General features: G+C 36.3%; 1 protein-coding gene across 1 annotated transcript; it reads left to right on the plus strand.

Annotated features, from left to right (window-relative positions):
- On the plus strand, positions 7382-11182 carry LOC109334739 (probably inactive leucine-rich repeat receptor-like protein kinase At5g06940). The gene is made up of 4 exons (XM_019570655.1): positions 7382-7400; positions 7431-9758; positions 10609-10919; positions 10950-11182. Exons 2-4 carry the CDS (start codon positions 7463-7465, stop codon positions 10977-10979), a joined length of 2637 nt encoding a protein of 878 aa, XP_019426200.1. The 5' UTR covers positions 7382-7400; positions 7431-7462; the 3' UTR covers positions 10980-11182.

Consider the following 11595-nt stretch of genomic DNA (forward strand, 5'->3'; position numbering starts at 1 on the left):
TCTTGAGGTAGAGTTGGCACCTATTTTTTAAGCATTAAATTCAATTAGAATAAGAAAATTTATCGTATATGACATAAAATAAATATATTTCTAACCATAAAAAATTGAAGAAAAAACAATGGCCTCATGACTCAGATGGTAATTTATTACAACAGTACTATTACTCTCCAGAGGACTAGTTACAGGACAAACAAGAATGAAGATCAACTATCCTACTTTTTTGTGTCTTATTATGTTACAATCCAATAGAAATTTGACATAAATTTGAAAAGAAAATTAAAAATAATATAAAATAATATTTTTATATAATTTGGTGGGATATAATTAATTTGGGACATGAAGATGAGAAGTTTTTAGGATAGAAGATTCTGATTCTGGCAAAAAAAAATAAACATAGTTAAGTAATCTAGTTTATAGTTATTATATGTAGGAAAAATAGAATTGTTTTGTTGTATTAATGGTTAATTGGTATTTGGTTTTTTTGTACTTCCAAAAATATTTTCTCGTTTTTTTGGTAAGGAACTAATCTTTTTCGGGTTCATGGCTACTCCTCCCAATAACTGTTGCTCATAGGAATCGAACCCTCGACATTGGGATCTAGTAGGGCCTTACATGCCTTTTGGTATTGATATCTGGTTTTATAAGCAAGTAATAACAAATAAACTGAAAAAAATCTTCTCCAATGATAGACAAGTTCTTGATTTTCCATTTACAAAGATAAAAGTATCATATATCATTATATTTAAACATCCTTCTGTTTTTTTATGTACCGATCTTAACTCCAAATAAACTATTTCACATCTCCATTTAGTTATCATATCCCAAAAGAAAAAAGATGAGTAGCTTAGACTTTTAAGTCAGAAATTAACTTGGTGGACTTATCTTGTGTCTGCTGATAGAAATTATATGCAAAGTTTGAGTTAGAAATCTCTTGAATCTTTATACTTCTATAGAAACTTTTTTGGATTTCATCTTGCAATGTTGTTACCCAAATTATTTTGCTGTGTGGTGTAAATTTTTGATTAAGATATAGGCACGGTAGAAACAAACTTAGTATTGGTTCTTACATTACAAAGTTTATATATAAAATAATCTAAAAATATGACAAGCTAATGACATAAGTATAACCATCTAATATTAGTTCTAAATCTACCTTAATATGACACAGATTCAAATATTAGTACCATCTAAAACAACCAAAACATAAATATAATCATAAGAAACTTAGCTCTTGTACCAATATCAAAAAACCATATTGAAGTACTTGGGGCATGTACACATGTATTTGTGTGTATATAAAATATGAAATAGATTGAAGAAACATAGAATAAAGATGAACATGGGTATGCAATTTTCAGCTCAATTTCCAAAACTGGGATTTATTACTTAATAGTGTGGTCCTCCACAACACTAATGTATTGGGTATGAAGAATGATTTGCTATCCCAAAATTTGGCATACACTAATTATTATAAAATAAAAATAGAAAAAATAATGAATATTTAATTTTTCAATTGATCTGATATATTTTTATTGGTACGAGACAGACTTAAAACATATTTTGTAACATCTTATCCTGCATAAATGAAAAATAGTCATGTTTCTGATTAAAGAAACCTTACGATCCTGATTCGCTGAGGATTGGCATCACATGCATGTAAAGGGTAAAAGGCTAAAACCTACATGCATGACCCTTAACTGTGAAGAGTTTGTTTTAGTCCAAAACACATTTAGAATGCAGTGATAAACAACGGGCCAAGAACCAAAAAAGAAAGCTTGCATCATAATAGCCTAAAATATTATATAGTATAAACGAACAACAACAATTATAGAGACATTTAACCTAGTACAATAAGAGTTAAATGCAGTGATAAACAAACTATTTATAGAATAAGGACCAAAGTTTAAAAATAAATAACTCTTGATTATAGTAGTATCTTGACATAATAACTAATTACAAATAAGATATTTTACACCGGCAGAAAGTGGGTGACCTTTTGTCCTCATATAAACTAACATAAATTGATTATTTATTACTAGGAAAAGGGGTCCATTAATAATATATTTTTGTGAACGTTTCAATTATTATAGATAGGAAAGAAAATGAAACAAAATATTCATGTAGTAGCAGCAATAATACTTATCTGAACTTAATTTCAACCTCCTTGTTTTCTTGTTTTTATTTAGAATGTAATTATTCCAATTGAGGTTGAGGACCTTTTGTCTCATTATCACTCACGAGAAACCTCATATTTTTCATCCCCACGCACACGGCACACACTTTTTTTATATTACTTTTTCCTTTCTCTATTGCATCACCCTATATTTTTAATGCCCCCACCAATATGCTCGAGGCACAATGGTCAAGGTTGACCCATGCCTAGTTTCGGCCAATACAGTAATATTTCCTCATGTTTTTCATATAACTAATAGTATCCTCACATTATATGTAACGAATTAATCCCTTTTGGGATGTGTGATTATCTTTCCCAACAAATACTACACCACTAGACTAATTCTTTGACAATCCTAAACACTAAGCATAATAATATCCGGCTTCTACCCCGAAGGTGCATTTCTCGGGGTTGAGGCGGTGTTGTATTTGCGTAGGCGTCCAAATATGCTTTCGAGGATTGAAATATGATCTTTAGTGGGGAGGCTTTTTGCGATCATGTCGAAGATATAGACCTCCATGTTTTGCTCGATGTGGTCATGGAATACTCTGTTCATCATTCTCTGGTAGGTAGCTCCAGCATTTTTTAGTCCAAAGGGCATGATGGTGTAGCAATATGTCGCCTTAGGGGTGATGAAGGTTGTTTTGTCCTGGTCTGGAGGGTACATGAGTATCTGATTATAGCCGGAGTAAGCATCAATGAAGGACAAATATTGGTAACTTGGGAATTATCTACCAGATGGTCTATATTTGGAAGTGGATACAAATCTTTTGGGCATACTTTGTTTAGATCCGTGTAATCAACACACATCCGCCATTTCCCAGATGGTTTTTTCACTAGTACTACATTTGCCACCCAAGTAGTATAAGGAATCTCCCGTATGAATCCAACCTCAAGAAGTTCAGCAACCTTCTAGGTTACTTCTTTGGTTCTTTCAGTGCCCATCTTCCTTCATTTTGTGCCAACGGTTTAGCTCCAGGGTTTGTGGCGAGTTTATGACAAATGATTGATGGGTCGATTCTGGGCATGTCAGTTGCCGACCAGGCGAAGAGATCTCTGTTGGCCTTTATACATATGGCCAGTCGGGATCTTTGAGTTTCTGACAGGGTAGTTCCGATGTAGACCAAATTATCTTTCGCTGGACCGACTTGTAGAGAAGCTTTCTCTCCTTCTGGTTGTGGTCAAAACTCTCCTTCGTCGGATTGAGCGTCTAGTTCGACCAAGTGAACACCTCTTGGTCGCCTGGTGGGGTGGTCTTTTCATGGGGGGTTGGCTTGGTCGAAGGCTTAAGTGATAACAACTTCTGGAACTTTGTCAATCTCTTTTAATAGTACATACCCAAAAGTTAGAGGATAGGAATTTCAAACATAAGTGTGGTGTAGAAACTACCGCCTCAAGTCTATTTAATGTCGGACGACCGAGAATTGCGTTGTAAGCCGATTTATTGTTGATGACTAAGAATTTTGCCTGAATTGTGTGGGTGAGGTCCAATAAAGCCGATGAGCTATCCAATGTAAGGTAGCAGGTCGCGTTCATTTAACTCCATTTTTTCGAAGAGATCTTGAAACATGATATTAGTTGAACTGCCTTGGTCGACGAAAAGCCGTCCGAATTTTTTGTTATTTATTTTGGCTGTAATAACCAAGGGATCTTCGTGTCCTCAGACGATGCCCTCATAATCACGGTCATCAAATGATATGGGGGTGCAACTCGATTTATGCCTTGTCGGATGCTTCTGGTGCTAGCATGCATTACCTCTCGGACATGCCTTTTTTGGGCTGCCCGAGATGCTCCTCCTACGATGAAGCCTCCAGAAATTGTATTAATATCGGTTTGACTTCTTTGTCGTTGGTTTTTGTCTCAATATATGTCTACCTGGTCTATAGTTGGAAGGCGTTCTCGTTGGTTTCTTTGGGGAGAGCGTCTCCGAGAGGAGCTGGGTTGATAGGTTGGTGGTGATCGCCTTTGTCGTATTGTCCGTGCAATGAAATGTTGTAAATGGCTATCTTGTGTCAAATCCTCTATGGTATCGTGAAGTTGAATACAATCTTCGGTTATATGCCGAACAGACTGTGAAAATCATAGTACTTAGAGCAGTCCTGGGTTCCTACTTTTCGTCCTGGGTTAGGTTTGGGAAGATGGACAAGGTAGGTGGCCATGACTTCCTGCAAGATTTGGGAAAGGCTGGCGTTAAGGTGGGTATAAGTCATGTATTTTTGTTTTTTGGATTGTCGTAGCAGGTTATCTTTAGCGTATTCGTGGAATTGTGGCCTTTTGGTTTCCCGTGAGGGGTGGTTATAAGTTGTGTGCTCAGGGGTGGTTCGGTTGAGACGGGTCTCTTCCAGGTTAATGAATTGTTGGGCTTTTGCTCGGAGGTCTTCCATTGTGAGGTTAGAATATTTGGCCAACTCCTGTTTGAAGAGTCCATCCTGGAGTCTTGTGACCAAAATATGCACCGCCACATTAGGACTCAAGGTGCGAACTTTCATAGCTTCAATGTTAAACCGGTCTAAATAGGCTCGGGGTGGTTCATGTTGTCATTGCCGAATAATGGACAAGGTGTAAGAGGACCCTTGGTTGCTATTTGCTAGTTGTAAACCTGATGTTAAATATGTATGCTAGGGTTGTCCATTGGTTAACGTTGTTTGGTGGAAGTCGGGTGAACCACTATAATGTGGCGCGCTTTAGAGTGAGGGGGAAAGCTCAACACATAATAGGATCAGTGGCTCCATGAAAGAGCATAGTTGCTTCGAAGGCATCCAGATGGTCTTGTGGGTCGGATGTGCCATCGTATTGGTCAATATTGCTTGGTTGGGTTAGATGTTTAGGTAGGGGTGAGGACATGATTGCCTTGGTGAAAGGGTGCTTAGCTCATGTGGTGTTGTAGTCGGTTGGATGGTGCATGTTTGTGGTTATGGTATTTATGGGGGCGGTGGGTATTGGTGTAGATTCTTCTACGGAGTCGGCATAGTGCTCATCGGCAAATGGCCGATGTTAGTTGCTAGATTCGGGTTTTTGTTGTCTGAGTTCGGTTAGATGTAGGGCTTGCTGTTGAATAATTTGGCCTTGGGTCTGGATCATGTGGAGAAGTTGTTGGATAGTGGGTGGTTTTGGGATGGGGTTGGGAGGTTGGCTCTGGCTGGCTTGATAGGATCGTTGTACTTAGGCTGGAGGATCAAGAGAGGGAGTATGGTGGGTGGGAGGCATGTTGGTGGTGAGTGGTTCTGCTTGGCTTATTGGTTGTGCTTGGTTTCGAGTGGTTACTATGGTGTAGGCAAGCCATAGACGGCGCCAATATTCTTTCTGGTTGATCGGGGTGGTTAGAAAAGGAGTGGATCTTGATAGAGAAGCTTCCTTGGAGAACTAGGTGGAGATGGAAACTGGGTCCGTCGGTGAAGGTACCTAAAAAGGTTCACCGACGCTCAAGTAAGCATGAGGATTTTAATGAGATGAGAAGTAAATGCTAGTAATAAATATGAGAGTGTGACAAGTTATAAGAGTGTGTATATTTATGATATGAGAGAATAAAGATGAGATACTTCCCGTAGGGGAGCATCTTCTATTTATAGCAAATATATTGGAGACGTGTCACCTATCTAGCGGTTGATAGTGACTTAACAATGTGTTGTGATTGGAGCATGACAGATCTGTTTATGCCGCATAGTAGGTTCGTCTCTGACTTTTTGCCAGAGGGGACATGTCGTAATCCACAGGTGGCATGGCAGAACCCATTAGGGTTTATCATGAGTGTTGTGTCAACGATAATTATGTTTAGGTGAAGATGACGTGAGGGTTGACCCATGCTTAACTTGGTTGGATTGATTGGGTGGTATGTCTGATTTTAAACATTATATGAGGTTCAAGAAATCAATTGTTGAAAAAATTGATATTGATATATTGATATAATGATAAAGACAACTCCCTAGGATTGAAGCAGATTTTCAAAAGCAACAATCTCTTCTATTTGATTATAAAAACATATATATTCCTTACTCTAGATGAATTCTACTCATAATATTTTATTTATTGTTTTTAATACTGAAATTATACCCCCAATGTCGAGGTGCCATATTTAGTTTAATGAAAAAAATTGTTTTCAAGCTTTGGCCAAAACAAGGTTCTGACTTCAGAGTTCTGATGGTCAATTTGAGACCCCACAATGGAACACAAACTTACAACAAGGGCCACGTGACTATACTAAACAAGGCCAAAACATCTTCAATGTAGTGAGGTACACTGCATTGAAATTGTTCCCAACCAAATCCTTAATAAGCATTGGGTGTTCGAATGTCAAATCTAGGCCTAATTATTCTTCTTTTGTTTTTATATTTTTTTGGCTTCTTTGGATTCTATTTGTAACGTTGAAAAATAACTCATTCTTTTCCTTGTTGGGGTGAAAAGTAAAAAGTTATTTGATGTAATGAGTGGATGGATCATGGATGGGTCATCAACCATGACTTAGACTATCAACTATTCTTGGGACAATGTCTTCCAATCTCACGTTTCTTGGCTCTAATTTTCATGTATTTGTTTATCTTAATAAATATTTATTAATAAATTATTCTCGACCACTAAAATTATGATATATGTCAAATTTAATTATTTTTATAAAAATTTCTAAAAACTAAGAAAAAATAATACATATATCGTGATTTTAGTAGCTAATAAAATAATTTATCTTATAATATAAAGACATGAAATTTTATTCCTATAAACAACCAAATTAACTTTACCAAAAATTCATCCTCTAAAATATGAAATGTAAGAAAAAATAAACACATTTCCCGAGTTTCTTTCATGGTTTGTTTGAGAGTTGAATTTTGAAGGGGAATGAGAAAAATGGAAGGTTTGAGAGTCATCTTACAAGTGTATTTTATAACTCTCAAGCCTTCATTTTCCATTTTTTCTCCTCCAAAATTTAACTCTCAAACTAACCTTAATGAACAATATTAAATTTTAGGATCCTGTATAATGAAATTAACTCTCTTACCGTTTCAATTTTTTGAAACGACACTTATTATAACAATAATTACACACACCTTAAAAAGAGAAGGCCGGAGAGCTATATAAAATCACCTTCATTCTTAAAATCACTTTTTATCTTCAACAAAGCCCCCAATGGCTATGATGAGTTCATGCACATAAATGTCATCCTTTTTACCTTTCCAGTAAAATCAATTGAAGAAGCACACACATTCCTACACTTAACACTGATATACACAAAGCTGTTTGTGAAAACAACACAAAGACAAGCAAGCTTTTTTGCATTACACACACACTTAGCTAGCAATGGCTACAACATTCTGTACATACTTTTTCATTCTCTCACTCACCTTCACAATCTTCAATCTCACTTCACAATCTTCAACACCAGAAAAAAGTACCCTTCTAACATTCAAAGCCTCAATCCAAGACTCCAACAATGCCTTATCTACTTGGTCAAACACTTCATCAAATCACTATTGTAACTGGACTGGAATATCATGCTCCAATATAGAACCATTCTCAGTAACTTCTATTAACCTTCAAAGCCTAAACCTTTCTGGTGATATTTCTTCTTCTATATGTGACTTACCAAACCTCTCTTATCTCAACCTTGCTGATAATATATTCAACCAACCTATTCCACTTCACCTTTCACAGTGTAGTTTCTTGGAAAGTTTGAATCTAAGTAGCAATCTTATATGGGGTACTATCCCAGCTCAGATTTCTCAGTTTGGTTCATTGAAAGTACTTGACTTTAGTAGAAACCATATAGAAGGAAATATCCCTGAAAGCTTGGGTTCATTGAAGAATCTTCAAGTACTTAACATGGGAAGTAACTTGGTTTCAGGTAATGTGCCTGCTATTTTTGGAAACTTAACTAAGCTTGAAGTGCTTGATTTATCTCAAAATCCATACTTGGTGAGTGAGATACCTGAGGATATTGGTGAACTTGGAAGTTTAAAGGAACTTTTGCTTCAAAGTTCTTCTTTTCAAGGTGAGATTCCAGGTTCATTGGTGGGTCTTCATAGTTTGACTCATTTGGATCTATCTGAGAATAATCTAACAGGTTTGGTTCCAAAGTCTCTAGCTTCTTTGAAGAATCTAGTTTCCTTTGATGTTTCACAGAACAAGCTTTCAGGGCCATTTCCAAATGGTATTTGTAAAGGCCTTGTTATAAATCTCAGCCTCCACACAAATACCTTCACAGGTTCAATATCAAACAGTTCTATTAGTGAATGTGAGAGTCTTGAGAGATTTCAAGTCCAGAATAATGGTTTCTCTGGAGATTTCCCTATTGAGCTTTTTTCATTACCTAAAATCAAGCTCATTAGAGCTGAAAATAATAGATTCTCTGGTCAAATACCTGAGTCAATTTCAAAAGCTGTTTTTTTGGAGCAAGTTCAGTTTGACAATAACAGCTTTTCTGGTAAAATCCCTCAAGGACTTGGCTTTGTCAAGAGCTTATACAGATTCTCAGCTTCTTCAAATCATTTTTATGGTGAACTTCCTCCAAATTTTTGTGACTCACCAGTTATGAGCATAGTAAACCTCTCCCACAATTCACTTTCTGGTCAAATCCCTCAGCTGAAAAAATGCAGGAAACTTGTGTCATTATCTTTGGCTGATAATCATGTAACTGGAGAAATACCAACTTCACTTTCTGAGTTACCAGTGTTAACTTATCTTGACCTTTCAGATAACAATCTCACTGGTTCAATCCCACAAGGGCTTCAAAACTTGAAACTTGCACTTTTCAATGTTTCCTTCAATCAACTTTCTGGTGAAGTACCATACTCCTTGATTTCAGGTCTACCTGCCTCATTTTTGGAGGGTAACCCTGATCTTTGTGGACCTGGATTACCAAACTCATGTTCTGATGATTATATGCCAAGGCATCATAATAGCGGTCTTACAATCTTAACATGTGCATTGATCTCTTTAGCCTTTGTTGTTGGAAGTGGCATTGTTGTTGGTGGATTTGTATTGTATAGGAGATCTTGTAAGGGGAACGGTAAGGAAGTAGGTGTTTGGCGCTCGGTGTTCTTCTATCCTCTTAGAATCACTGAGAATGATTTACTTATTGGGATGAATGAGAAAAGCTCATTAGGGAAAGCTGGAACTTTTGGTAAAGCTTATGTTGTGAGTTTGCCTAGTGGTGAATTAGTAGCTGTGAAGAAGCTAGTTAACTTCGGAAACCAGTCTTCGAAGAGTTTGAAAGCTGAGGTGAAAACTTTGGCAAGGATTAGGCATAAAAGCGTCGTTAAAATTCTGGGGTTCTGTCATTCTGATGAGTCAGTTTTTCTCATCTATGAGTACTTGAATAAAGGAAGCTTAGGGGATTTGATTTCAAGTCAGGATTTTCAGTTGAACTGGGGAGTTAGATTGAGGATTGCTATTGGAGTTGCTCAAGGAATTGCTTATCTTCACAAAGATTATGTCCCACACTTGCTTCACAGAAATGTGAAGTCAAACAACATTCTATTGGATGCAAACTTTGAGCCAAAGCTAACTGATTTTGCTCTTGATAGAGTCTTGGGAGAAGCTGCTTTTCAGTCAACTTTGGATTCTGAAGGAGCATCTTCATGTTACAATGCACCAGGTATGAGAAGTTATGTGAATCACATTAAGTACTTAAGAGATATAAAATAACTGAAATTGTATTGGCCCATGATATTCATAAAATTTCTTCTGATATAAATTATGACCTCCTATATGATTACTTAGATTTATTGCTCATGAAGGAAAAAAGATGTTCAGTTTATATTGAAATTGGTTGAAGATTGAGCATAGCCCCTTATATAATTGGTTTTGGTATTACTTAACCTTGGCTTTTATTAATTGCATGGTTCTCTGTCTCTGCAAATATTGGCACAATACTAGGCTTCTAATATATTCCACAGGATGCTAGTAGATTCATTTTTCTTTTTCTCCTTCTTGATCTTTAATTTCTAAGTAGTTATTCTTGACCTCAGAACATATTCTTTGATTAGAAGGTATCTTAATAGGATATTTCTTGAAGACCATGGTATATGCTGATACCACAATTTATACAAATGACCCATGAGAATAATCATGTTTGGTCTGACATTTCCATATTTGGGTTGAATCACATTTATTTGCCAAACTATGTCTGCATATTTCTATTAGCTCACTGCACAATTAAATTTTGTATCACATCTACTTATGTAGTTGTACACAAGAAGTTAATCCTGCTACTTACATAGAAGAATAGAGAGCAACCAGCTAGTAAGTAATTGCTTAACTCAACAAACCAATGCAACTAATATCTTTCTCTTAACTATGGTAATATTCTCAGAGAGTGATTACCATGTTTGTAATTCCAATATCAACAATTTTCATGCAATGCAACAAATATGTAATTTCCTTCTTATTCTGGTGTATAAGAATAAGACATTCATATTTGCTAACACTATTGTTGCACATTGCAGAATATGGTTACAATAAGAAACCATCAGAACAATTGGATGTATACAGCTTTGGTGTGGTGTTGCTAGAGCTAGTGAGTGGGAGACAAGCAGAGGCAACAGAGTCAAATAATGCCTCACTTGACATAGTAAAATGGGTTAGAAGGAAAGTGAACATAACTAATGGGGTGCAACAAGTTCTTGACCCTAGAATGTCACATACTTGTCACCAAGCAATGATTGGAACATTAGATATAGCTCTTAGTTGCACTTCTGTGGTGCCTGAAAAAAGACCATCAATGATAGAAGTTATTAGAGGTCTTCAGTCCCTTGAGTCAAGGACTTGCATTGCAAATTTGCATGACTCAAATGAGGAACACTCTATTCCTGTCTGAACTTCTAAGTTCTAATCTTTGTATCTATATTTTTCTGGTTTGTATTTATATGTCACATCTTTTTTTTGTCTATTTGATTATTTGGGATATAGGAATGGCTTGAGCATGAGACATTAACTCTTTGGCATTGTATTACCACAATTCTCTTATGGTGTTGTTGGCACAAGGTTGAAGTAGTTAAGGCCAAGGCCAAATTCAGAGTAGTTGTTTGTCCTAGTTACTACTAAGGTGTTGATAGAAACACAACATCAAGACAAATCTCATCAATATTTTTGTTGGGTACATACCAAGGGCATCCCTTACTTTTTTTCGTAAGGAATTAATCTCTTTCGAGGTTCGTGATTGCCCATCCCAATAAATGTCGTTCGTAGGAGTCAAACTACCGATCTTAGAGTTCTAGTGAAGCCTTACACCACTAGATCAACGTCATATTGGTAAATATTAAATATGTGGGGCCATTTGCTAACAACACATCATGGTTGCTAAACATTGGAGTATTTATAATTTGATGTAACCTCTTTGTAGGCAATACTATTGTCAATTTGTTTGAATATATTAGATGAAGATGAGCTATAGTTCATTCACTCCCATAATTTAAAATTGGTCTATCCATCAT

This window comes from Lupinus angustifolius, chromosome LG19, assembly GCF_001865875.1.
Source record: "Lupinus angustifolius cultivar Tanjil chromosome LG19, LupAngTanjil_v1.0, whole genome shotgun sequence".
Lineage (NCBI taxonomy): Eukaryota > Viridiplantae > Streptophyta > Magnoliopsida > Fabales > Fabaceae > Lupinus > Lupinus angustifolius.

Bases quoted from the DNA above. Each gene is read 5' to 3' on its own strand.
- LOC109334739 (XM_019570655.1), top strand. From the start codon at position 7,463: ATGGCTACAACATTCTGTACATACTTTTTCATTCTCTCACTCACCTTC. The intron at 9,759-10,608 runs GTATGAGAAGTT...TGCACATTGCAG, and splicing joins TTCATGTTACAATGCACCAG to AATATGGTTACAATAAGAAA. The intron at 10,920-10,949 runs TCAAGGACTTGC...AATTTGCATGAC, and splicing joins GAGGTCTTCAGTCCCTTGAG to TCAAATGAGGAACACTCTAT.